Raw genomic sequence first — 27,278 nt, forward strand, 5'->3', positions numbered from 1 at the left:
AAAAGTGGTGGATCTTCACATTTGAGAAGATAGAACAGGAGAATATTTAGTGTTTTTCTTGATAAATGACTTCAGTGATCAATTGATGGTCAAATTTTATGCAAATATGTTCTCTATCAATTGAGTATTGGCTAAATCTACAGCATTTGAGGGCCTCATTAACACAATGGCAGGCAGCATGGTCCATACTTAAGGAATTAGCTTCAACCTGTCAACCTTATTCTCTACACATTAGATGTGCAGCAATATGCCCAACATGCAAGGACTGATGTTATATAGAAGTAATGCAGGTAAAATAAAAAAACAAAAACAAAAACAAAATCAGATAAGGTATACGTATTTATCATTAACTGGTTTTTATTATCATGCATCGTAGTAGCATATTGGTTTTTCATTTGTCATTATAAAGCACTTATTAATGCATCATTGTGGGGTTTATTAAAGGTTAGGTTTATAGATCATAATTAATGCACAACAACTTGCTTACTTACTATCAATAAGCAGTAATTAGGAGGTTATTGAGGGAAAACTCGTAGTTAATGGTCTGGTTTTGTAGAATATGATCAAGCAGAACAAGATGCCACTAATATGCATGCTAATAAGCAACGAGTTAATGGTGAATATGTCTATTTCAGTATAGTGTATTTTAGTATCCAATGTGACCAAAAACTTGGTTCAGACTCACCAGAGTGTTGGTCTGTCTCTGTGGCTCCAGACTGGAAGGTGTTGGAAAGCGAGGAGCTCCAGGACACTGAGTGGCTGACGGCCGAATTGATGGGAACATGTCTGTCGGCTCCAGAGGAGCTGGAGGCCTGACTGTCCAGCAGGGGCAGGAACATACAGTTGTCCTGATGACATGATCCTGAAAACACACATCAATAAGAGACAAAGTGACGTGAGTGTAGAAGTGATATCATTTTATTAAAGTATCCTTGTAGTTGCTTTGATCCTGAAGGGCATCCTCAGACCACAGTACCAAAATTGCTTAATGGAAGGAAACTGTACTAGCTCATGTGATCAGATCGGTAAAATTTGTAGGTGATCACAGCTGTCCAGCTCTCCACTTATTCCTCTCGTGTTACTGCCTTCATACATTTTTTACACGTCTTTAAAATCCTTTTTACCCTCTGATACTTGATACTGATGGAAAACAATGAGGCCTCTGGCTTTTCCAAACCAGCTCATCTGAGCAGCTTAGATTTTTGATTAAAACCAGCAAACCGCTAATGTGTAATGTAATGTTAATGCCAAACGTGTACTAACAACACGCACGATCTCACTAGATTTAACTGTTGAGGGATGGATTTGAATGACTTCAGAGGTAAAATAATGAAAGTTGGCTTCCAGACTTCACTGACATGGTGTAAATGGTGGACCTACTGTAAACCTTCATGTATGTTACCTTTTTCAGCTACAAATGTAGGACAATTAATTAATGTGGATGAGCTTATATTTACACAGGAAACTGTCACACAACACAGAATTACATGGTAAATGCTGCTCTGACAATGTGGATGTATAGAAGGGTAAATAATCTGCACAGTAAGAGGAAACATGGTTTAATGCACATTATAAATTAAACCTTTTTACATACAGCCACAGAGCCCTTACATTGTTGTAATTGCTTTATTATATAACGTAGAGGCTACTATTCTGAATCCTAAACAGGTCACTGCCAAGATTAACCAAGTTAGCATACAGTAATGCATTTTAATTTGTGCACAATGGAAAAAAAAACATCTACAGTCAGAGATTTGCATTCAGTGTGTGCTGATGTGTGCTCCCTGCCTCATGTGTGCATTCGGCTTCACTAAGACCAACAGGAAGAGCCGCGGGGCTGCGCTCAGAGTCCAAACAACATGACTCACAGACATTCAGAGGTGCTTTACGTCTCAGAAATGATTCTCCGCAGGTTCAACAGCGACATTTCCCTTCAGCAGCTTTCCTCAGTGAAGCTCACAAGAAAACAACACATGGCTGCCAGACACGCTGGTGCACAAGGGACATTATTGAACTGCTAAATCTTGAATGTGCACAGTTCAGTTTGTGACAGCAGCGTGAATTACTACCAGAGGGCTGTGCACCCTTGAAAGAATGGAGGGGTTGTAAGACAACTGATCACTAAAGCAAGATGTTTGAGTGAATCAAAAGTAGAGTTAACCAGCTCAGTTCACTGCTTCACTGACAAACACCATTAACAGAGATAATTGCATATGAAGGTCAAAGGAATAATAGTGACTTGGAGAGTGCTGTGTCTAAGTTACCAAGGCTCTGGACAACTGGTCTGGAAAAAAAATCACTTCCCCTGAAATGTGCTTTGTCCATTACAGCTGTGCAGTCTAAGTGCAGCAATATAGTGTCCTAAAGATTTCGGAACTGCACAGACACTGGGGAGATCGATTGATGAGCAGGTGCTTTCTGCATGAACTTCCTGGCAAATTGATTATTTATTTAAACAAATACATTTCAAAGCTCCAGGTGACTAAATTCCTTTATGCAGTAGCCGTGAGTCTACGATGAGAGGATGAGGACAGTGTGATTCCATTAACTATGTTCAGGTATCGTTTATCCAACGTACACTGAGCGCCACAGCCACACTGTCTGGCAAATACGATTACCATGACTGTGACTAAATTACTCCTTTTCTAGAAATGTCACGACATTAACAATGATTCCAAAAAACAAACAAACAAAAAATAAATAAATAGAATGCAATCATTTGCAAACAGTGTTTATTGTGTAGTAACATCCTTCATACAATCATGTGTTCACAAAGTGGTGAACTTCGCTCCATCCTCGCTTGTGACTGACTGAGCGTTTCCAGGATGCCCCTTTCATCCCCAATCATGATGCTATCACCTGTTACCAATCAACCTGTTTACCTGTGGAATGATCCAAACAGGTGTTTTGGGGGCATTCCACTACTTTCTGTCTTTAGCTGCTCCTGTCCCAACGTGTTTGAAATGTGTTGCTGCATCAAATTCAGAATAAGCAGATATTTACAAAATCAATGAAGCTGATGAGGTCAAACATTAAATATATTTTCTTTGTACTGTTTTCAAGTGAGTAAATGTTAGAAAGGATTAGCAAAGTTTCACATTCTGTTGCATTTGTTTCACACAGCGTCACAACTTTCTTGGAGTCGAGGTTGTATAATAGAATGAACGTATGCGCAGAAACACTTTACAGTATGGAACTGTCAGCAGCTGATAAAGAAAATGCAATTTAGTTTGAGTGCAGCGAGGTGAACATCTTCTCCAGCAACTCGCCAATTGAATAAAAAGGGCATAAGTGTTTATCACCTTAATACATATCAGCTAAAGGCGGTGTATATCCAGTCTGCAGGGCCTTTATACTGCAGGATTTCCATTACATGATGGCTGCATCTTGCTTAAATTCATCAGCAATGATTACTAAAGGCCACATAAATGTCTCCATAAAATAATAACACGCTTTCCTCCTTAAATGTTGAGTTTTATGAGAGGAAAACAATGCAGAGTTTTGGCATTAAGAAGCTAACATAAGAGCCTCCAAACACAATTAGAAAAGACAAGCACAATCATTGTAAAACAGCATGCAAACTCTCAGAAAGCTGTGATGTCATGAGAGGATCTTGACTTGCAGGAGACTGGTGCAGATTCACCCCAAAACGCCACAAGGAGCTTTGACTGTCACTGACAGAAGAGTGAAATTTGTGGCAGCGACTTAGTACAACTGTTAGAGCGCATCTTCTGTGGTTAGAAAATATTGTCTTCCTAATGAAGCCTCTAACGTGTTTTCATTAGATGAGTAGTGAGAAAGAAGAAGACGAAGTTGTTTTAAAGATCGAGCTTCCTGCATGCAGCTCCTGTATCAGTCCAGGGGAAGACACCATCTTTGACATCTCTGCTTTCTGCACACATAACATCTAGTGAGCAGTGACCAAAAACATGGGGTGAGGGGGCACACACTTAAGGATCTACATGGGATTCATAAGCCTCATGATTTGTACTCTGGTAAACACTTCACCTCGCTTCCAGCAGAGCCACCACGTCACAGTTTGCCCCCATGTCCATCTCAGAGTCTCTGCACACCAATGAACATTATCCACATGGCTCAACACAGATGAAAACACTGTCCTATTAGCTATCAGGACATAACCGCAGTTTTTTTTTTTTTTTTTTTTTTGCCAATTTCATCTTTGCCTGAGGCAGTGATGATTTAGAACATCTAATAAAAGCCACAGCGGTCATGCATTAGAGAGCTCATTAAACTGAGTGATGCCGGACATGTTTGCTGGATTTCCCTAGAAAACAGAAACAGTCACGCTCTCCTTTTTGGCAAAAGATTGCACTGAGCTTTCCTGGGCGCTGTGCAAACATGTCAACAACAACATGAGCGCCACACACCAAAAAGACGCATGAAGTGACCTGTGTGATTTTGATTCTAGTGAATATGCAGGCATGGCAGCTTGATCCATTTCTCATTTACAGAAAACGACATGAAGGCAGCACCTTTGTGTGCTCTTTTTCAAAAGCTCTCATTGACTAATGTAGCTTCATTAACTTGCCTGATCATTAATTCATTCAATATGTCACTTCATAAATAAATAAATTCTAAAGGATCAGTTTTCATCCAGGCGATGAAGTTTTATACTGTATACTGAGTGCTTCTGCACTTGTCTCTTACAGGTTTTTACATTATTTTTGCAATGGTTTTGAGCATTACAATGGACAATTGTTAACTAAAAGTGTACTTTTACTCCAGTAATATGGAGTGAAACAACATGTTTGTTAAATATTCTACAACATGCTACAAGAACAGCCTTAAACATTATGAATATTCTTTTTAAATAAACTGACCCCATAAACATTTAATAACAAGCACATATCATTTATAGCTAGGGTGAAAAACAGCATAGTAAATCCGGATAACAGATCAAATTCAGTAGCTATTGAATCATTTTAGTTTCACAGCTGTAGCTGCAGTTTTACTGTCACTCCTTGGTCCACTAACACAGTGTGCCTCCTTCAAAGTGAGTCAAACCTACCTGATGAGCTGGAGAGAGCCTGTGACACCTTGACTTCCATCGCACGTACTTACGCCTTCAGCACAAATCCCCCCATCAATAAGTTTCTGAGTGACAACTTGTAGAACTACAAAAGCTGCGCAGTCTCATGAACCTGCCATTCATCCCCACGGTGCAGCACGTTGAGCTGTGAAGTGGCCCAGGCAGTGCAGCGGTGAAAGAGGGATGGGTGGAGTTTAAAGTGTTGTCTGGTGAAGCGGAGTACGACATTAAACTCTCAGGCTATTGATTGTAGGATATTGATTGGACGGAACTGCTGTAAGGAGCATCACTCATTTCGCATGGAGCTTCCTCATTACTGACTGACAACGACGTGGAACAAGAGAAGAGTCTGTCCACTCTTGTAAACGTAGGTTTGACTTGCATTTGCTGGATTGTATAGGCATAATCTGTTTGCATGTAGGTTAATTACACTGGTGACACTCAGCTTATAGAATCGGTTACTCTAGGAATTGTATTGATATTGTATTTTTAGTTTTCCTATCTCTTTTATCTTCAGTCTATCCCATTAAAGGTTAATGGATTCAGGGTATCTCTTCAACGATCTATGTTTTGATCCCCTGTCTGCATTTATTGTGCCGTTCGTGAGTGATTTGCAGCACATCGTTATGTAGTGACCTCCGTGGAAACTATTACGCCCTTCTTGTTCTTAACCACAGGGTGGCGCTGTTGGACCAGCTATCAGAAGACTAGCGTGAAGTATCCGCCCACCTCTGTCACACTGAGCTGCGTTCAAAATCGTGTTACACAGACTATTCTACAGTGAACACATTTTAACACAACGAGGTCAAGGCTACAACGGCTTATGGTCCATTGACTATGTAGAACAATAATAATGTTCGTAGTTTTTGGTTGTTGACATGACAGTTAGGTTACTTTTGTGCGATAGCATGCTAGCTGAAAATTCTAACTTAAGGTTATTGAACATAACTTACCTTGGCCTGTTAGTCAGCCAGTTGAACTACAACCAAAACAAACTCACAGGGAAAAAATTGCCCAAGACGCCCGACTTTCAAACGGATCTTTTCCAAATGCCGACGCGATTAAACAAGAGGTGTGAGGAGAAATAACTTAATAGGTGTTTAGGAGACGTAGTGGTAGCCTAACCGAGCTGCTAGCTAGAATGCTAACGTTACCGTAGCTAACAGAAGCAGATAGCTAACGGTAACGTTATGCCAAACGACCCATCAAGAGCCGTTTGGAGTAGAAGCTGCTGCTTCTGTAGCCTTAACTGCCAGCCCAGCCATTTGAAACTCACCATCGAGCATAGTGAGCTAGCTAGCTAGCTAGCTAGGCTAAATCGAGACACTGATAACTTAATTTTACGTTGCTTTTCTGTCTGGAATAACAACTGAAGTATGGGGATGTGCTTACCGTGCCTTGGTGGAGCAGCCGACGACGTTGTTGTCACTCCAGATCCAGTAAGTGAATTTCTTAAAACTTTTATTACCAGCTGTGTCACTAGATAACATTAAGTCAGAATGTTGTATTTTACAATACGTAATATCAATTGTCATTGAAGCTATCGCCATGTTTGATTCATCATGTGTCGAACACTATAAGGCCCTAATAGGTAATGCTCGGGAGGCGTTGTCTGTGTTTAGCCTCTGCAAACGCTGGCATGTTAAGTATGCTCCAGGCCCAGCACAGTCAGCTTGCTTGCTTTGAGTTGTAGCTTATAAGTTTTTCATGTGTTTTTTTCTTTCAGGAGACAAGAAGACGACAATTAGCAGAGGCCGCTGAGAAAAGACAAAAAGAGGTGGGTTATTTTAGATCCGGTTGCATCTGTTTATCAATGTGTGAAGAGCTAAAAACTCTCAGAGCAGTGCATTGATGCACTTGGTTATTAGGCACATCGAGCTAAAAGACAACAGCCCTGGAATAAATCCTGTCATCATGAAGGTGGCATTTGTTGTTTGTAATGAATTGTCTTGCGTGTCCTACATTTCCTCTAAACTCATCAGAAACACTTCTCATTGTCACACACTGCAGTTCAACAGCAAAACACTTCTCCTGAACTGTGTCCTCAAAAACAAAACATTATAACCTTTACAAAGATATGATTTACTGCAGGGTTGGTCAGACTGCTTTTGTTTTAGCCAGATGTACCTAATAATGTGGTAACTGAGTATAGTATAACTTTGTACCCTTTGTTGAATATAATACATCCCATGCAAGGCAGATGCCCTTGATATTGTAGTGAGTGATTTTTCTGTTGTACAGAAAAGACACTTGCAAACCCGTAAGAGCCATGCTAAAGTTGTATCAAGGTGAGTAGACACGGGCCAGAATGAAAACTCTTGGCCGGGTCAGTCTTTTGGATTGGCTCATCTACCACGCGTTTCTGCTCCAAGTCACTGTTTCCATCTTTGAACCTCTTGGCACCCTGATAATTCACACTTCTACTACCACAGATGAAAGCATTGAGCTCTATGCCTCACCTGAATCGCCTCATTTGGCAGTTGAATGCCCTTTTGCTATTGTGTTTTAACATGCTTTGTTTTTTAAAAGGTTGTGGTAAAATAATAATACTTCTTTGCTTGTATGTATTTTCTAACATGTAAACAAGATATGAACATTTTTTTAATAAAGCCGTGGCCTGTTAGTGCTTAATCGTATTCCACTGTCTTTCTCAGACAACATACAGGGGTGTTAAAAATCCAGAGGCAGTCGAAAGGAAAAGGAAAAAACAGGAAGAGATTGAGAAACAGGCGGTGACCACCTCTGTGTCGGGTGGCGGTGGGTTGAAGGTTAGTTCTGTATTTACCCTCAAGCTGTGGGATTTCTCGGGCAGCAGGAGCATCATTAGTGTCATTCCTGAGGTCCAGTCCAATCAGTATCATTGATCACTGCTAAACAGATAGAAGGGACAGGTCGATACATTCGGTGTTACCATAACACAGTAAAATCATGTTTTTTTAATGTATTACTCAGCTGTATTCTTAAACTGTAATATAGTAACCTTAAACCCAGTAAGTAAGATAAGTAAGTAAGGTAATGTCAAAGTATTAACCCAAATTTTTGAGATTGTTCTCAAGGTTCTCCCTCTTTGTTCTCTAGTGGCAGGTGGGCTGAAATTCTACATGGTAAAACCTGAAGTCTTAAACTCAGAAGTCTGAAACAACGTGAAGTATTGCTGCAAGATGACCTGAAAGAAGTTTGAACTGCTGTCCATTTTTAAAAATACATTTCTTTGCCTCTTTTATGATGTTATGAGACAAACGGCCACTGTTGTCACGCTTCATGCAAAACAGTCTGAAGTGATTACAGACAGGACAGCAGGACTTGCTCCCTCGTTGCCAAGTTACAGAAGCCGGTTTGGACCTTTGGACGAGTCAGGGATGACTCAGAAACGTGCAAGCAAACGCACATCCTGCTGTAACAGTTTGATTTAATTTGCTTTGACATTAGCTAACACAAAAGAATATGATTGTGAAGTCCAGCAGTGTCTCAACACTAAAGCTTTTTCACTGCACTGTTTTTGGTTTTCATGATCGAGGATCAATATTCACTGTAAATCCACATTAGCCACCTTACGTTTTGTATGACCTCTCCAAGAATCCATTATTCAGATGACACATTTCACAAATCAAACAGTTTATGTTTACAATGAAGTTTAAGTGTGCTTAATGTTGGATGACTATACATTAATTTCACCTTGTTAAGGGCTCTATTTGTTGGCAACACAAAGACTAGTGCAAACAGTACCATGACTTCGTTGATATGTCCTGAGCTAGTAAGGCCCGTTCTTGGGGTATTTTCACAACCAGCACATCAACATGGGAGTCCTTGTTAATGAATGAAGGCAATGTAAGTTGATGTTATTTTAAAGCACAGCCTACATACATGAAAAATGTGCAGCAGCTGCAGAATACTAACACTGAAATATTCTCCAACCTTTGAAAATGAAAAGGAGGCGCCCTCAGTGACCCTACAGCACTCTGCACTGGTCTCTGCTCCTTCAATAGAGCCCCTCTTGTTTTTTTTTTCTCTGCACATTTTGAGTTTATTGAATTATGCTGTATGCAAAACACTGATGTGATGCCTGCTTAATTTAAACGAGACATAGAATGTGTTTGTGTGAATTGCCATATGACAAACAGAAGCTTCCGTTAAACATTTATTTGCACAGTTTGTCAACATTTGGTGAACAGCAAATATGCTTGCTCACACACTACAATGAAGAAACAGAAGGAAAAGAAGAAGTGGAGTGTGTACAGTGCGTAGTGAAGTATTTACTTTGACTTGCTTATCTGAGTGCATTTCTTACAGCCTTCACTTGATCCTCAAATGCTTCCGGTGCTCTTGACGTTTTGTAGAACAGGAAATTCAGCCAATGCTATTTGCTACAATAAATCACATTTCTGCTACTCTTGTGTGGGTTTCATGAGTAAAGTTTCACAGTAAAATGATTCAAGTTCATAGAAGGTTTAGATTTAGTTAATGTGATCAGTGATACAGTATGAAACATGCTGCAGCTGAGACATTTACTCATCCCCCAAAATGTATGCGTAAGTTACAGACTTTTTAAGTTTACAGTTGATCCCACTGAACACTTGCTGATATTTTTCAGTCTCCATATATCATATTTAAATGAGGGTTTAATTCCAGTGAAGTTTAATGTCTTTATTGAAAATTTACATCTAAAAACAGAAAATGGACATATGTACTTTATTTGGGTTATTGGGATTCCAAACCAAACCCACATTCATTTTACAGGGAAAAAAGAACAATAATGTGAATTATATCTATTAAATGTTAAGACTATACACCTCGGAAAGATTATTATTCAAGTTTCAATGATTGCACTACCTCTAGGGGTCAGTAACACAACAAATTGAATATTATTATCAATCACAAATCAATGAGGTTCCAATTAACTACATGCTGCATCTTGTACAGGTGATTGTCCATGTTCTTACAATAGAAATTATACAAAACAGGAGTCATAATAATAATTATTAAAATGATTAATAGCATAAAAATGCATTGCATAGTTATTCAACATGTAAACAATCTAAGCATTGCTTTATTTTCTCAGTGTAAAAAAAAAAAAAAAAAAGATTATAAAGAAAAAGCCATAACATTTTATGACCCATTTTTGGTTTCTAGAAGAGAGTACAGAGGGCAATAATTAAAAGATTTGGTAAATAACATTTCTTTGGGCAGTAAGGTTTCCACTATTAATTCTAATGTCCCAGATTAGATTAAATTAAATTAGAGCCACCCTTGTATTGAATGTACTACAGAACATTTAGGTAATAATATCCGTCAAACAGCTTTCTATCACATGCCAGGTTGCCAAAGAATACTGTCTTCTTAGATGTCCTGAAACTTTCACCACTTACTTAATGTGATTCAGAAAAAGTTCTTACTTTAGCATGTACAACAAATACAGACAGGCACCATAGGCCTGATTGACTATATGAAAGGAGCAGGTGTGCTACAACCTGTAAAGTTTCTACTGACTATAAGTGATATATATATATTGCTTAAAACACAGTGAGGGATTGAAAATGTACAGCCTCACTTTAACCCAGTGAACTCATTAGGCTTTGTTGCAATGACTGACACATCTCTCAGAGCTTTTTCCTGGAATGTAAAACTTAATAAAACAAATTGTTGAGGCCCCACTGGTGTGACTCCAGGCTTCACCTGCTCACAAACATCCTTTTTAATGAATTCTCATAGACAGAGAAAACAAAACCAAAGCACTACTATGAAAAAAGTGTGTTTTCCAGGAATGCAGTGGTGTCTGTAGCCATAATATGTACCAGAACAGGCACATGTTACCTAGCCTCATCCATTAGGCAGTAAACAATGGCAAGAAGTCATCCTTTGTGTTAGATTTGTTAATGGCACTTTTCAGTCTCATGTCTTCACTTTTTGCTGCGGTAGTGGGCTGCCACCACTAGGTAGCTGTCAGGGGTGAGGTCCTTGATGTTGGGGGACTTGCTGCTGCTGATGGGGGACGTCTTGCCCTCCACCCGGGAGAACTGGAGCATGCGGCATGGGTCGTGTTTCAGCAGGTAGCTCTCAAAGGTCTCCCAGCCTCCGCCAACACGCACCATCACATGCTTGTTGTGCAGCATCTGTAGAGAGAAATGGGATTATAGAGCCACTTCTAATGTCAGTGTGTCAAAGCTGAGCCCCTCCTTCCATAGGACTAATGCCATTTCACTGATTGAGGCTTTGGTTCCCAGGCAGAAGAAACAGTTAAGCACGGCTTTAATGCATGAGGTTGTTGATTGATGTTCGGGGCCTCGGACTGGTTGATGTCCCTGGAGGGAAACTTCTCCATCTCTTACCAGCCTAATGCCGTGTTGAGCAGGCTACGGCCAAGTACAGAATGATTGATTCATCTCACTGATGTCTGGAATTACATAATAAACAAGAGTAAGAGTCCACAGCGTGCTGGCAGATCTGTGAGACTTTGGCACAACAGTGCTTTGAGCTAAATGCTAATGTCAGCATGCTAACATGGTCAGAATGACAATTTTAACAAGCTAATGCTTCCTAACCATCTTAGTTTAGCATGATATTATGCTAACATTTGCTAACTAGCATTAGACGCAGCTGATTGCCATTACTTTTGCAAGTAGGCTTGAGTCGTAAACTAACATATTGGAATGATAATGACACTAGATTAAAGGCAGGAATTCACCATTTCATTCAAAACCAAAAAGGCAAACTTCAAGGTGGTGCTAGGAGAAAGAGGGGAGCCCTAAAGGCATTAGGATTCTTCATCAGGGAACCATGAACACCTGCACAAAGTTTTGTGCCATTCCATCTTGTAGATGTTGAGATATTTCACTGGACAATTGAAAACTCTGATGGTGGCACTACAGGGAAAGTCAGAGGATCACCAAAGTCAGTAGGATTCATCTTCTGGGGACCATGAATGTCTGAACAAATTTTCACGGTTATCAGGTCGTGAGCATGGCTGCATAAATATGCAGCAGTGTTTTTCGTCGTTTCATCTGCAACATTTGCTTCCAAATGATGCCGCCTGCCTGGTCAGGGCACATTCTCAAGGTTGGGTACCATGGTGATATCGACCATTATAATAAAGAGAAGAAGAAATAAAAGCTTCTGATATACTGGATGCTCAGATGCTCACATTCCCCAGATGCTGAGGACATAAAACATGTCTGCTTCACTATGGAGCATTAACCCCCCTACCTCATTAACATGCCATTACACCTCTATTAAAACAAGCTTGTTCACTGAATGCCCCTCTAAGACAAAATATTAAAAAAAAAAAAAAAAAAAAAAAAAAAGACTATTAGGAGCCCACATGTGTCTTCAGAAACTCAAACAGTAGGACAATGTTCCAGACAAACACTGAACTAAATCGTTTGATAAAAAGGGTAAACTACCTCATGAGATTGTCACCTCAGTCTGGCTGGATATGAGGCTCCCTGCCCTGCAGCAGCATAGCATTCAACATTTATAAGCCTCTTAAAAGAATCAATCAAGAGGGCACTGGTGGGGCAGTGCTTCCAATCACCAGCGCCAGGCCTTCAGGCTTTGTGAGTGTGGATTTAATGGCTCTGTGTGATGCAGAGGGTTTTCAATCACGTTGCTTTGGGACAAGACCCTTGTTGGAGCCCATTCCCTCCTCAGCAGGCCAGAGAAGGACAGAGGCCCGGGGCTGGGCTCGGACAGCTCTTCTCACAAACACTGTGATGTTACTCTGCCCCCTTGTTTAGGCTACAACCACCTCATTTATTCCAGGAGCTGAGAAGGTCAGTCTCTCAGGCATGTACAGATAATTGTGGAGTAGACTCTTATATGTGCTGCACGCCACTGTTGTCGTCACTCTCTGGCTGCCTACAGACTTGGCCTTACTGTATTCATGCCTTTTCAGTGGAAACAGCTGCTGGGAGGTAAAACCATGTGAGGAATTTTAATTAAAGCATCTTGTCTGTGCTGGCTGAGAGACAGAGGAAAGGAGGTTTAACACTGACTCTGGCCTGTTCAAATGATGTATGTCACACACTGTAACTGCACGTGACATCACGTGGTAATACACAGGTAATTTAGTGAGATTTTACTACTGTTGAGCCGTCTGCTCTGTGCATACAACACCTAGTGCATGTCCATCCTCTTCTTTTGCTCTTCCCGAGGTTTGGATACATGCAGTATAAATGAACTTGGCACATAACGTGGTGCAGACTGTACGCTGTACACCAGACTGCGTTGGAACAACAGTGTGAGCTTCTCACCATTTGTCCTTGGTTGCTCAGCAACACAGTGAAGACTGAAGCATTCAGCCATTGAAAAGGCAACAAATGACATCTTGATCCATATTTAGATTTATGCTGTTGATGTTATTCTAGCAGAAAATTGAACCCCATTGTCCTCACTAACGTTTGAAGACAGCTTTGTTCATCCAAACCTTACAATGACTGAGATTTGATTTGGTTGAGACTGGACATTTGTAGTTGCAATATAAGGGGCCGACAGCAGAGGACACTCAAGAGTAAACTCTCTTTTGAACGTCTTCACATCCTAAGCGTATGGCTGCCATGAATCACATACTTAGAGGTGTGAAGCCTGGTTGTGGGTTGCCAAGTAACCAGAATCCCAAGGGGACCAATGCTACTTCCCTAATCAAGCTGTGTTAGCCTCCATTTATCTTTCTCTTACACTCTTCATCCCTCTACTCAGAGAAAGTCCAGAAACATTTCCTGAGCTGATGGAGTCAGTGTGACTATGAGATGTAATTAATGCAATAGCCAGGATTGGGTGATGCAGCTCAGTGAAATATTTTCCAAGTAATAACCTGGTCATGGCATCATATGGAAATGTGTGGATGTTATTTTCCTTTTGCAGCCTGGGAGCCACACAATTTTTGGCTGGAGATGGACTTTGTCGGAATATCATTACCAGTAAATGCGACCTCACGGCAAAGGTGGGCTCTCCAGACACGATGGGTTACTTTCATCCCAAAGCCAGCCCCAAATATCAACATACTGCCATATGCTGTGTGAGTGGAGAGGGGTTTGCGCTGCACTGCAAGACTTCATTGTTGTCAACCCCAAAGTGACTTGAAAATGAATAGAATGGATGAAATTGCATCAGCAGAAATACAAACTTTTGTGTCATTTTTGTGAGGTTTTCTTTGCTTTTGTGTTCTGCTGTAAATATTTCAACCAAAAAAAAAACATGTAGAATAAGAAAAGACATTTGAATGAGATATATTTTCACCTGCAGCTCAGTTTATAGACACTGGAGTTTGCTTGATTATTATCCAGGCTATACTTTTACTTCACTATATTTCAGAGGGTAATATTGTACTTTTACTCTAATTATCCAGCATGCAGTTACTAATTACTTTGCAGAGTAAAGTTTTTTTCTGGTAATGTAATGTATAGTTAGATGATAAGATAACAAATAGTATACATATATGTAGGCAGAATTACATTTATTGGAAAAAATTACTAAAGATTATAGGTTAAAGTACTCATTAGGCAGCATTGGGTTATTACCACTGAGACACTGATGTGTACACAAAAGTTTATGTTGCAGTTGGTCAAAGTGGAGCTAATTTGAACTTTTTCAGGCTTTGACAAATTCATTGGCTAGATGACGCTGATTATGTGATTAGTGTGTAAAATATTAATCTGTAAAGCCATTAATAACTTCAGCTGTCAAATAAATGTAGTGAAATAAAAAGTACAATATCAGCATCTGAAAGTAGTGAAGTACGAGTAGCATCCTCAGACAGGTACTTCAATATTGAACTCAGGGACAGTAGAGTAACACTTAGACAGAGAAACCAGGATTTCCATTTTGAATTGAACATTTTTCCATTGTAGTACTTAAAGTATTTTAATACTTTTCCCATCACTGTTCAAATTTTCTAAGAGCTGGTGCAGCATACATTTCAACCTTATTTTAATGGACTCACCCTGATAAAAAGCATCTTCTCGCCAACACGGTATCGACCCTGTGACTGTCTCTCTACACAGAATTTATTCGGACATCTGCAGGGGGGTTCATCAGCGATGTGCCTTACCTATAACACACACAAAGATAAATATATCACAAATGTTTCCACCCTGATGAAAAGTAGAAGCAAAAGTAAAGTAAACTACAGCTAACTTACAGCATCATCCAACAGCTTCCCTGTACTTTTCTTGCTGGAAGTGACTTTGGTGGGAGTCGGAGATGGAGATGGAGAAGGAGAAGGAGACAGGGTGGGAGATAGAGAGGGAGATGGAGGGCGAGGCTGAGCTTGAGATGCAGGTGATGGAGGTGGTAGCGGTGCTTTCTCTTCTTGTTCAATCTCTTTCTCCAGTTTTATAAGGCCAGGAGGCTCCACATTGTACCTAGACCAAAGACACAAAGATGAATGTCATTCCATTAGTGTAGAATTCAGAAAATATCTACAAAACAACCCAAAGAAGGAAATGGAAAAGATAGACATGAATGAACTGAAATAAACAAAGAGAATATATAAAAAGTGAGACCATACCGTGATGCTATCCGTCCCAGCTCTAAAAGACAAAGGCACACCTCTCGTGGCTGCTTATGAAGAACTACAGGAGGAGATGAGGCTTTAGCGCTGGGTAATTACAGTATGTAGACATTGTATGGTAAAAGACAATGAGTGATGATGAGTGGTAAGAAGCACACAAAAATTAGCTTCATGCATTCAGATGGTGCTCTCCTCTGCAGTCCTGTTTGTGTCAGATCAAATTCAAATGAGCACTGGATGAATATACGTACAGTGGAGGCTTGAGGTGTTTATTTCAACCTTGCTGAATATATGATCAGACAATGAGAGTGATGCAAGAGGCACACTACAGGTGACACGCACATGCATTATAGACAGAATATCCACCACATGATAGCAAACCTGGTGTTGTCACAACTACTGCTGAACTGATAAATCGTCCAGAGAAAGAAAGAAAGAAAGAAAGAAAGAAAGAAAGAAAGAAAGAAAGAAAGAAAGAAAGAAAGAAAGAAAGAAAGAAAACCGTGTAAGCTGTTTTTAAGTATTTTCACAACATTTTATATCACAATTACACGTCCGCTGCATGTGACAGTGCAGTGTTGATAGATTGCTGTGTGTAACGTGGCCTTCACAAATGATTAGCATAGCTGAAATTGCTTAGCGATGGCCCATCAGCCATTAGTCAGGAATTACAGGAATGCATGAATTATCTAGGTATTTCTGTCACTGTCAAGGTCAAATGCTGTACACCTGATTGTAAGGACAGTGTTTCAGTCCAGGCATACCGTAACTGTAAGCATATTTCAGCTACAAAACATGCAAAACTCCTTCCCATGAATAGAGAGACAGATGAAATGCTGAGAGAGAAGAGGGAAGAGAGCAAAATGTCCCTACTCTGGGCTGAGGGAAACATTTGCATAGCGTTGGCCTACTTTCTTACTAGCTCACACCCTTCTGTCTGTGATCCCTTTGTTTTATTCCAGACATTTTGTGCATGAGCACAGTCTTTGAGATGCACACTTATGGTCAGGTAGAGCTGCTCCCATCACAGCGCTCCCAGCAGACCGCTGCCCTTGTGAGCTTTATGTGGATGTCAGAGGAGCTGAAGCGGAGCACTGAGATGTGAGTCCGCTGAGCCTCACGGGGGAAACAGAGAGAAGCAGTTCAACCTGCGTGACACTCTACCTGCACAATCACGCCATTCACAGGTGATAGAAATCTGAGTCCAGTGCCCCGGTAGTGCCAGTGACAGCCAAAGCCCAACTGTGTTGTATCTCTGTGAGGAAACTGAAGCCTGTTTGTAGGCAGCCCTGCTTGTCCAACATTGTGATTTTCTAGCATTCTGGTGTTTACTGCAGAAAGAGTGTACACTCACCTAAATCCTCTGACTCAAACAGACATGTTTCTCCGACTCCAACCTTGCGACACCAGGCCAGGAAGTTGGCTGTGTTGTCCCGTGCAAAAAAGGAACCAGAGGGAGCGCTCTGCCGACATGGTATCCTCTGATAGGGAATACTCTGCTGGAGAGATGGACAGGTTAGCAGATGTCTTCATGTACGCTACACAAATGTGAACCTAAGATGAAGAATATCCCCTAACTTTCATTGATGGATAGTACCTGGACACTGAATTGAATATGACTTTTAGTTTGTGTGTGACACAAAGAAAACAAAGGGCTACCAATGTGACTTGCGCAGCCCAACCCCCAGAATTTCCATCAGAACGTAACGCCACACACTCTTTATCTACACTGATTTCTTCTCCATCTGCCAAGGCTCTGGTTTCAGCTCAGGATCAAGGACCTTTTCCGTTCAGATCAATATGGGAGATGGCGGGTTAGAAAACCAGGGCTGCTTTACCAGGCCTTCTATGATTCGGGATCAAATGACATGCTTATGGGTCTCAGCCCCCACACGGTCTGTTCGGGGAGATTTATGCGCCTTGCTGTGGTTTTATACAGGATATGTGTGTCTGTGCTATGAGAAAGGTGCAATGAGCTCATGCTGGAAATATGCAGGCTTTTGTGGGTATTTTTCTTTTCTTTCCAGGCTCTCCTTTTGACTTTTTCTGGGATCCTTTCTGTTGTTGAATTACTTTGCATTCCTGAAGAAATAATGTCGACCACATTGCCAGTGTCGATTCATTTAACAGTCAGATTGGCATGTTGTTATTTCTGGCTTACTGAATTACCTGCACCTTTACATTTAGAAGACATTATGTTTAAAGGGATGAGAGCTAATAACAAAGAAGTAGCTTTAGTAGTTTGCTTTAAAATCACATCATTTTCTTTCACTCGGGAAGATGAGAAACTTCATGAAGACCTGTAGTATATTCTCAACACCTCTACTATCACGGCTGCACATGCACACTTTTAAAGGAATAGTTCAACATTTTGAGATACACTTATTTGCTTTTTAGCTGAAAGATTATGCTACTATCACATCTGTCCACTAAACATGAAGCAACAGCCAGCAGCCAGTTAGCTCATCTTAGAATAAAGACTGGAAACAAGGGGAAACAGTTTGCCTGACTTTGCCCAACAGTTACAAAATCCGCCTACCAGCACCTTCTCTAAAGCTTCGGGGCTGTGGAGCAAACTTTTTCAACGCAGCTACTATAGGCACATTTTGTTATCTTTTGATAGAGCCAGGCTAGCTTTTCCCCCCACTTCCAGTTTTTGTCCTGTCATGCTAAGCTAACCAGGTGCTGGCTGTAGTTTCACATTTAAAGGGCCACTGTGTAGGACTTAGTGGCATCTAGCTGTGAAGCTGCAGATTGTAACCAACTGAATACCCATCACCTCACGCTCCTCTTACGAGCGTGAAGAACCTGCAGTGGCTGCTAACGATGCAAAAAATGCAAAAGTAACTCTCTAGAGCCAGTGTTTGGTTTGTCTGTTCTGGGCTACCATAGAAACATGGCAGTGCAACATGGCGGACTCCGTGGAAAAGGACCTGCTCGCTCTGTTGATATAAAGAGCTCATCCTAAGGTAACGAAAGACGACTATTCTTATTTTCAGGTGATTTTACACTAATGAAAACATGAACACTACATTCCCTTTGATCCTACGCACTGGAGTGTAACTTCATCAACCTTCTACCTGGAAAAGAATAAGCATATTTCCTAAAATGCTGAACTTCTGCTTCAAATTTACACAGTATAGCAATACATTTTAGGGGGGTGTATTGAACTTGTCACATGGTAGTGATATGACAAGAAATAAATATTGTCTTCCCTCATCTGCAGCTGACACTGATTGATGTAAACATGTGAGAAGACAGCATCTGCAAAGGGATTTATCGTTTCTCTCTGCTGGAAACATTTAGTCCAACTTCACACACCAACTAATAATAAGGCTTCAAAGCAGATGTGAATTCTCTTTAAAGTGGCAAACTGTAACTGTAAACAGCTACAGCTTGCAAAATGCCACGATAAGCTGATGAAAAGCAACAACTGTTTGACATGAACTATAAACTTAAACTGACATAAGATGAGGTACAGTGTATCAGGCATGGACGATGTGATTAACCTTTCATGACTTATTAAACTGAAAGCTATAATGTGAGCGGTGAGGAGCTATAATGAGGACAAACAGCAATAAATCATGATTGCTATAAAACACAATAATGCAACTTGGTTTGATTTCAAAGTCTGTGTTGTAAGTCAGGGTAAACCTCTATGAGTCTCGGGACTCCTCTGCTCTGTCTCTCTGTTCTCCTCCACCATCAATAGGCTCCTCTATTTCAGTGACTCCTCTGCCGTCCCACGGTCACTGACCTCAAGTATTTCCTCACATCTGTGCTGCTGCACTCACACTGAGATCAGGAGACCCATCGTCATCAGCGCTGTGATGCCTCAGTGCAAACATCAACAACTCTCACTAAAGAGACGACAAAAGAGTCTTTTGCTTCCTTTCCTCTGGACAGACACGAGCCCTAATCAGTGTTTCCCTCTGTTAGAAACACGTAATCCCACCAGGCGTCAGCTCAACGTGCCAGTAAATAGAGATATTAAAAATATGCATTCATGCCTGCAAGATACTGCTTTTATAGTCATATTCAACACTAAATACAGTTTTATTTCTATTTTCAAACTCTCATGAAGCCAGATTTTAAGTTTACAGACCAGTCAATGTAAACGAACTCTATCTGGACTTCTATAGACTGGTCTATAGAATGTTTTCTTATGCTGAAGACATCAAACCTTTTGCAGTGCAAGCTGAAGTTGATGCAAGTTGAAGTTGATCCAGTCTAAGGATTTGCATCCCAATCCGTTTGTTTTCTTGAGCACTGACCCTCTAAAATATACGACTGCAAAGATGGCTTGAGTTAAATAACAATGACCTGCAAGGTCACCCTTTAATCTTCTAAAATTCATTAAACCTTCATTCAAGGCTCACAAGAAATAAACATTTCTGCCAATTCTCACAGGGGATGTGGGGCCCCATCAGTTAATGTGTCCTTGCCAGCCTTATTTTTTCTTTTTTTGACCAGTTTTTTTCTTTTTCGCCCTGCTGAAGGCTGCAGGCCCCATCCCCCATCAGACCCTTTGTGCACTACTTTCTGGAGCTGTGGAGCTCCACGCAAAGTTGGGATTCATGGTCGCTGCTGAGCTGACCAAACCAACCAACAAGGGTGGAAATCAAATTTAATGCTATTTAGTGTCTCTCTATTACTCTTCAGAGATTATTATAGCGCATCAGCACTTCTTAGAAATGGGAAGCACTCTACAAGTATATCTTTTATTGATCTTATTGACAGAAATCTAATATTGGGCTGTTTCCTGTCTCAGTGAGAGTCAATAAATCATCAATACTGCTGTCTTCAAGCACTCTGGTCGCTATGAATTACACAGAAAAACCTGATGCCACTGCATTATTTATGTGGCAATACAGAAAACTGACATTAAACATGGATGTCTGGATTTCATATTCTTTTCTAATCAAGCAGGAGAATTGTTGAAATAATGGCTGCCAGTTACAATGATCTAATGTGCCTGAATGATTGTTCCCCTCTGAGAATCGATCAAATCATTCAAACAGAACACTTTCAGATGAGATTTGGCTCCCAGATTAGTGTTTTCACCTTAACCCTTACCATGCTAGACTACTGTAATCCTACGGTTTATCCGCACCTTACTGTTTCCAAAAGCAGGCAGGTCTCTGCTGTTTTGCCTGAACTTCTCCTGTAGTGTCTCAGCCAGCTGGCACAACAGGAAGCCATTGTCTAAGCGATCCATGAAGCTCTCGGCGGTGATTTCCAGACCTGACCAGGGGACACATAAAGAAAGCTGAGAATCCAGCAATAAATTCAGCATAAAAATGCTCATTTTAGAATATATATACAGCATAAGGAAATAAAATTTAATCCCCAGTCCGTTCCCAGTTGAAACTGAACTTGAAGCAATGTTATTGACTCTCAGAAACCACTTGGCTGATTGAGCTTGGCTTGCACTGCTGGGCTTAGGCAGCTCTGTAGAAGCCAAATGTTAAAATATTACAACATAACTTGGGGGAATCGGGGGGGATTTTCTGGTAGTACACTGCGGGGTGGCAAAATACAAGGTCACATGAAAAGGGGACATCTGATTGTGTGCGGTAATGCCTCATTATCCTGCACAGTTGCAGAGATAGATTGGTGATCAACATGTGGTGTCCAGTTGACTGACTTCCAGAGGACCATTCCTTCTAAGTTAGATCATTCTGAAATAGGAGGTGGTGGCAGGGGGGTGTCTGTGGAAAGAAACTGGAGGGATTTTTTTAAAATCCCCTTTCTGTTTCTTATAGGAGGAGGGGTCTCGGGGTTCGACGTTTAATGAGTTCCAAATGTTGTAATTGAGCCCAGAAAAGAGAGATTGAATCTTGAGAAATACTCAGCGAGCTCCCGTCTTATATGCTCAAACTCTGCCTCGCTGTATGAGGGAAATTTATTCCAGAGGGCTCTCGGAGAAGCATTTAAACTCAAATACTCAGTCCTATAAATTGCACAGTCCCTCCAGCTTCCCATCACAACAAAAACATGACTCATCGGTATAACCAAGCACCCGCCTCCCACTCAATCAGTGGACTCATCGTTACACCGCACCGCTCCTCCTACCTGAAGCTGTGAACCCCGCTAAGCATATCTGCACCTTCTTTCTTGTGCCCAACACAGAGAACATGGCTTAAACCAACCAACTGGTTCAGTGCTGTGTATTTACTGGAAACACATGGACACTTGTGCTTCTGAACTCTTTTCTTGTCCTTGATCGCTCTCCACAGCAGACCAGAGTTTTCTAGCTCAGATGGTTCCAGCACAAACATGCCGAGCGCCAGAGATAACAGGGAAGATACTGAAGTTGTTTTAAGTTGTTCACACACAGGCGGGAGTCAGTTTCGGGAACTTAATTGGCCTCCAGTTGATTTGAGAAATGGCTGTTGGACCGCATGCATTCTGCAGAATGTCCCATGGAGCAACACCTTCCCATTTGATTGACAATTAAGTGCAGCTAAGGAAGCACAAAAGCAAATTTAGAAGAAAAACCTCAAATAATGAGGCGATCAGTGGACTATGTCTCCTAAAACCATGCAGTCTTTAATAAATCTTGAATTGCTGATAAAGTACTGGCTAACAGACAGTTTGCTCACAGAAATTAAGCAAACAATTCTTATGTTGTAACCTACTCTGGTGGAGGAATTTTAAGAATTTGTGTGTTGTGTTTTGCTAGCAAGTACATTTTTGTGTCCACACTGGTCAGTCACTGGTGCCACAGTTAAACCTGCCAAATGACATCTTTTAGAGGAGCACATGGAAGCAGGTCTTGAATTTTGTCAACTGTTGTGAACTGTTTTTATTTATCGAATAAACACTGCTTTTCCCAGACTCAAATATACCATACTGAGTCTTTCATGTGCTAACCTGAAACGTTTTTTCATACACGCAATAACCTGAGTCGCTGAATTCAAACCTGATCCTCACAGTGCTTCATGCATTTGTTTTGCCACCACTGTTGAAGAAGTATATGGGGTGATTTATTCCCCTTTAGTCCCCTCTGCTGCCTTCTCTCCACCACTGGCTGTGCATTATTCATCAACTCTTAATGATACCCATTATTCAATTAAGGAAAATCTACAGGAGAGTGTGTGATTGTGGAAACTGGTTCACACATTTTAAGTTTGTAATGAGCTTCAGAATGATTCCAGTCCGGTGCTGTGGTGCAAGCATCAACAATACTCATTCAATTAATGCTTTCATAGCCAAGACAGGACAGTGTTTAAATGAATCAGCAACAGCACCTTTTATTTGTTAGCAAAGTCAGCAAATTCTCAGGGAAATAAATGATTTACCTCAAACTGAGGCACAACAGTGCAACAATATAAAATATATCTACTTTTTATGTAGTTACGTAGTTACGTTTTGAAATACATTCTTCTAATACAACAATTTTATGGCAATTACCAGCAGATAAATGTAAACATTTCAACAAGACATAGACCCACTTTGTCTGTGTAAATCAATGTTGTTTTGCTAATCGTATTGATCCTCGATAATTACACATATGCACTGAAATGCCTTATGCCTATGGACTTATGATCTAAAGCTTCCAGTGACAGAAATGATAGATTTATTGAGAAGCAAAGATATTTAGGAAGGCAGGACGTTGTCCGATGTGTCATGCCTTTATGTGCTGCTTACCGAGAATATTAGTGAGCCACAGGGCCAAGTCTTCCTTCATGGGCAGCAGGCTGGCTTCATGCCGACTGGCCAGCCACTGGTGGTACTGCTGCATGTCTGTGAGGCCGGGGCCACTGGGCTGTTTGGGACTCAGGGAGCTGCACATGGTTCCCTACTGATAGCCTGAGGAAGAGGAAGAGGATGAGACACACAAAAACAGCACAAACAGTGACACAATGTATAGCTTCAGTGTGAGTTTGCAAAGGGAACTTCAGACATAGCTATGTGTAATGTATATGGGAAATCAATAAGGAAATTAGAAAAAAATGGAAAAATTGCCATTATAATTTCCCAGGGTCCAGGGTGGTCTCTTTAAATATCTTATTTTGATGAAATACAGGGTCTAAAACCCAAAGATGTTCAGTTGACCACAATGTAAAACAGAGGAAATCAGTCAACCCTCTTACTTGATAAGCTGAAACCACAAAATGATGTTTATCTTAAATTGAAAAATGATTAAAATGATCAATTAATAAATCACTTCAGCTCTAATCTTTATACTACTGCCATTAAGTAGTTACAAACGTTATGATATTACGACGACAGAAGGAATCACCCATGAAAATAAAGACCGTCTGAGCATTTTTGTTTCAGATTCATGATCTAAATCATCACAACAATATTCCTCAGTAACAGCTGACATTCAGGCCCAGTATTCCCAACAGGACTAGAGGAGGATCAGATTAATACGAGAAAGTCTGGGTCCTTTTGTCCTCTTTGCCAAATCCTGGTTTGGTTTACAGTCCACCTGATGACATGAGACGTTCTCATGAACTCTGACAGCCCAGTTCCTGTCCCCTCTTCACTGGACAAGAGACACTTTTATCCCAGCCAGGCTCATACAGAGAGGACTTCTATTCAACAAACAGCAGACACAAACAAAGAGCTCCTTCAGATTACACTGCAATCCCTGATACAGTCTGTCATATAGACTAAATCAATCCAGTCCGGTCCACACTGCAGAGGGCCTTACATTACAGCCTGATGGAGAGACTGTATTCGACATCAATGTTCAGAGCAATATTTAACAGCTACTTACTGCCTGCAAAGTGAAGTCATTGAGCAAATGAGACATTTCTCACAGTCTTTTCCAATAACGTGCAACAGCATGCCAAAGCGGCCACTGTATGAGCTATAATGTGAAAATCTTTCACATTTCAGTCCAGTGTCACTCCATTAATGGATTTACTGCTGAGACAACTGAGTAATTGACAAAACAACTGGGCACCAGATGTAAGACCTGAGCAGAGTAACAACACACATTGACAGCTGCGCAGCTAATATTCACAGCTCGAAGGCACGGGTTCTGCCGTCACCTCTGCCATTACTCTGACATGGAAGGAGTGCAGACATGGAGAAGACAGCTTCAAGGCTTAGACATGGTGGCATCACAAGGATACTGAGGACTTCTTTCACTCAAGGCCTACTTTAGTCCAAAGGCTGCTGTCATCAAGGCACTGCTTTTCAAGAATTAAGATGAAAGAAATAGAATAAAATGGGAACTAAAAATGGGGCTCTTTTAAAAAGTTCTAATATATATATATAACTTGGTGATATGATTGATATAACTTTTTGTTCTATTGTATCCTTTCTATTTCGTTGTCATTAAACTCTTCTTCAGACTGTGGGTTGAAAACAATGCAGCGTGTTGTTGGGTATAAAAAGTTTTGCCTCCAGTTTGGACACGAGCAGGAACATCTTACATTCCCCTGTGGCAGGCAAATAGCAACAGGATAGTTGATGCAAATTATAAGAAGAGCTTATTCAAACAAGGAAGCGAAACTGCCATGAATGATTAGTCCACGGTCTGTGATGGCTGAAAATTTCCTCCAAATACCAGGGAGTGTAACACAATGTGAGGAATCTGACCTTTAAAACTGTGTAACATTTCAAGGTCCCCCTGGAGTCGGCTGTAACCAAATCACACTGTGGTGCAACGCTGGACATCAGGACCTTGATGTCCAACCAAGGTCGTCTTATCTTCCGGAGGACAAGAGCTCCTCGTTGCGAACACACACTAAACTCTGGAGGTCAGCACTCACACACAGGTGCTATATTCACATGTCCACTGCAGTGCAGGCTGACAGACAGAACGAGGGCACTGGGACAACTTCTCATGTCTCACAGTACAAGACCCATTCATACAAGCCCATTCACTGGTGGCATGTGTAAATAAAAACATATTATTTGACAGATCTGTCAATGGGCAGCAAAACCCTTTGGATTAGCTGAAAAATGCCTTGCACACAAAGAGTTCAAAAGCGGCATTCTCCTCTGGAGGATCGTGAATTAACATCATACTGGGTTTCCCCCTCTTTTCCCAGGATAGAGGCCTAAAGAAACAACCAGCTGTTGTTAAACATACCTGGTTCTTCTCACCACAGTGTAGCATGACCTCCTCAGCTGCAGGCCAAAAACACAGCCAACACCACCACTCTGCTTTATGAGCCGTCTGCTGAACTTGCTGCTTCATCTAGTGATGATATTTTCAGAATGTGACGCAGAATCTGATGGCAGACTCGGGATTAACATCAGGAGAGATCGACTTTACAGCCCACAGATATTCAAAAGTACGGAGACGTCCAACTATATCTTCTCAGTCTGAAAAGCTCATGACTTCAGTGAAGTCATCATAAACTGCCATGGTTGGCTGCAGATTGCTCCAGGAAAGGCACATTCTGAATCACATCAATTAGTAGAAAAACAAAAGTGGCTCTGTCCTCCTAACCCTCGCCGACCTTCATGCCTTTCTCCTCTACAACAGTAAACTGATCTGTAGGCTGATTTGTCCATTTAAACAAGGGGGATCAGCATGTTTCTGCGGGCAGAAAAGTACTTTGCATGTTGTGTGTGAGCGCTGTATTCCGGTATCACATTGTGTCATCAGCTGTGGTCAATAAAGTTCAAAGTCTCAAACAGAAAATATTAGCAAAAGCAGACTAATCTCCTGTATGATATAACATCCAATTACAGAAAACAAAGAGCCGGCGGCACAAAGCTTGTTTATATATCCACAATATCATGAGTCATATCACACACACACCGCTCTTGTGTTTGTTAATGCAACACATGGAGTGTCATAAATACTAAGCTGTGATACTGTCTTAATACTTCATAACATAATGAACTGCCTCTGGCTTTTATTTAAAGACCCCTTTGTTGTAGGCTTAACATTTCCACCATCAACAAACAGACAACATGGCAGGAATACTGACTAATATTCAGACTTTTTCCTGTACCATAGAGATCTTTTGGTGCTGTGTCTGAATTTAGTGCAATAAAGTGGTTTTGGACTGTGTTGCATTGGCCTCTTAAAACACTTGGCTGCACATCTCATTTAAAGCTGTAATAAGATTTTAAAGCTGTCTCCTCCTTTACAACTGTCACAAATAAAAACAGCCGCAACAGACATTTCACCACTCTGCAAATAGGATCAAGGGAGGACGCTTGATGAGTTGTGACTTAAATCCAGCTGAGCAACCTCTAATTAAAACCAATGGAATGACTGAGAGCTGAAGAAAGAATGTGAGATTCAGTGTAACTAAAGATGCTTTGTATTACATTTGAGAGAAATAAAAAATCAAGAAGTAATAACTCTTTAACTCAAAAAGCGAGCACCAAATTTAAAACAAGCAACAGAGGAGGACATTATTCTGCAAAGCCCTCTAGTGAGACGAGCAGAAATTATCCCCCCAGCCTAAAACAGAATATGCATAAAGACACTCAAAAGTCTGGCATTCGTCTGGCAACAGGAAAGCAGCGACAATGTCTTGCATGAGTGCAAAAAGAGCTCCTTATCTGTGCTCACCCTGAGGGTTCAGCTCGTTGGTGCGCACCTTCCTCTCACTCGTCCTGTGAGCTGCGGGGTCCCAGTTTTCATGCTTTTCACAGTGGTGCACCGACCCACAGGTTAGGCTCCAAAACACTGAACCAGTGCAGGCTGGGGAGGTCTTTGGTCTTTCTCACTGCGCATTTGCACAAGGAACTGACTGCACACACATGCACACATACACTCACATTTACACTCACAGC

The 27,278-nt window shown here is 41.0% G+C and overlaps 3 protein-coding genes across 5 annotated transcripts in view; 1 reads left to right on the forward strand and 2 right to left on the reverse strand.

Moving 5' to 3' along the window:
- ano3 (anoctamin 3) overlaps positions 1 to 795 on the reverse strand; it is a 34,367-nt gene extending 33,572 nt beyond the window's left edge. The window contains exon 1 of the mRNA XM_070971722.1: positions 686 to 795. The gene's annotated coding sequence lies outside the window, so the exon portion shown is untranslated. The remainder of the gene's footprint in view (positions 1 to 685) is intronic.
- Positions 796 to 5,941: 5,146 nt separating this feature from the next.
- Positions 5,942 to 9,441, forward strand: svip (small VCP interacting protein). 2 transcript variants are annotated; one of them, XM_070971732.1, is made up of 5 exons: positions 5,942 to 6,122; positions 6,426 to 6,489; positions 6,777 to 6,827; positions 7,705 to 7,818; positions 8,129 to 9,441. In XM_070971732.1, the coding sequence occupies exons 1-5, from the start codon at positions 5,959 to 5,961 to the stop codon at positions 8,141 to 8,143; spliced, it is 408 nt and encodes a 135-aa protein (XP_070827833.1). In that variant the 5' UTR covers positions 5,942 to 5,958; the 3' UTR covers positions 8,144 to 9,441. The 2 variants fall into 2 exon arrangements, with proteins under 2 accessions (XP_070827833.1, XP_070827834.1); XM_070971733.1 differs by lacking the exon at positions 5,942 to 6,122 and having other exon boundaries at positions 6,225 to 6,489.
- LOC139337226 (growth arrest-specific protein 2) lies at positions 9,397 to 27,278 on the reverse strand. 2 transcript variants are annotated; one of them, XM_070971730.1, is made up of 8 exons: positions 27,055 to 27,278; positions 23,208 to 23,369; positions 20,668 to 20,798; positions 16,909 to 17,050; positions 15,552 to 15,615; positions 15,183 to 15,405; positions 14,985 to 15,092; positions 9,397 to 11,160 (listed from the first exon to the last, which is right to left on the reverse strand). In XM_070971730.1, the coding sequence occupies exons 2-8, from the start codon at positions 23,350 to 23,352 to the stop codon at positions 10,948 to 10,950; spliced, it is 1,026 nt and encodes a 341-aa protein (XP_070827831.1). In that variant the 5' UTR covers positions 23,353 to 23,369; positions 27,055 to 27,278; the 3' UTR covers positions 9,397 to 10,947. The 2 variants fall into 2 exon arrangements, with proteins under 2 accessions (XP_070827831.1, XP_070827830.1); XM_070971729.1 differs by having other exon boundaries at positions 16,909 to 17,053; positions 27,055 to 27,191.

This window comes from Chaetodon trifascialis, chromosome 10, assembly GCF_039877785.1.
Source record: "Chaetodon trifascialis isolate fChaTrf1 chromosome 10, fChaTrf1.hap1, whole genome shotgun sequence".
Classification (NCBI taxonomy): Eukaryota; Metazoa; Chordata; class Actinopteri; order Chaetodontiformes; family Chaetodontidae; genus Chaetodon; species Chaetodon trifascialis.

Coding starts and splice junctions, on each gene's coding strand:
- svip (XM_070971732.1), top strand. CDS start 5,959: ATGCTAGCTGAAAATTCTAACTTAAGGTTATTGAACATAACTTACCTT. Junction 6,490..6,776: donor TTGTTGTCACTCCAGATCCA/GTAAGTGAATTT, acceptor TTTTTCTTTCAG/GAGACAAGAAGACGACAATT. Junction 6,828..7,704: donor CTGAGAAAAGACAAAAAGAG/GTGGGTTATTTT, acceptor TGTCTTTCTCAG/ACAACATACAGGGGTGTTAA.
- LOC139337226 (XM_070971729.1), bottom strand. CDS start 23,352: ATGTGCAGCTCCCTGAGTCCCAAACAGCCCAGTGGCCCCGGCCTCACA. Junction 17,054..20,667: donor CTGCTTTTGGAAACAGTAAG/GTGCGGATAAAC, acceptor CCATCTCTCCAG/CAGAGTATTCCCTATCAGAG. Junction 15,093..15,182: donor GGAAGCTGTTGGATGATGCT/GTAAGTTAGCTG, acceptor TGTGTGTTATAG/GTAAGGCACATCGCTGATGA.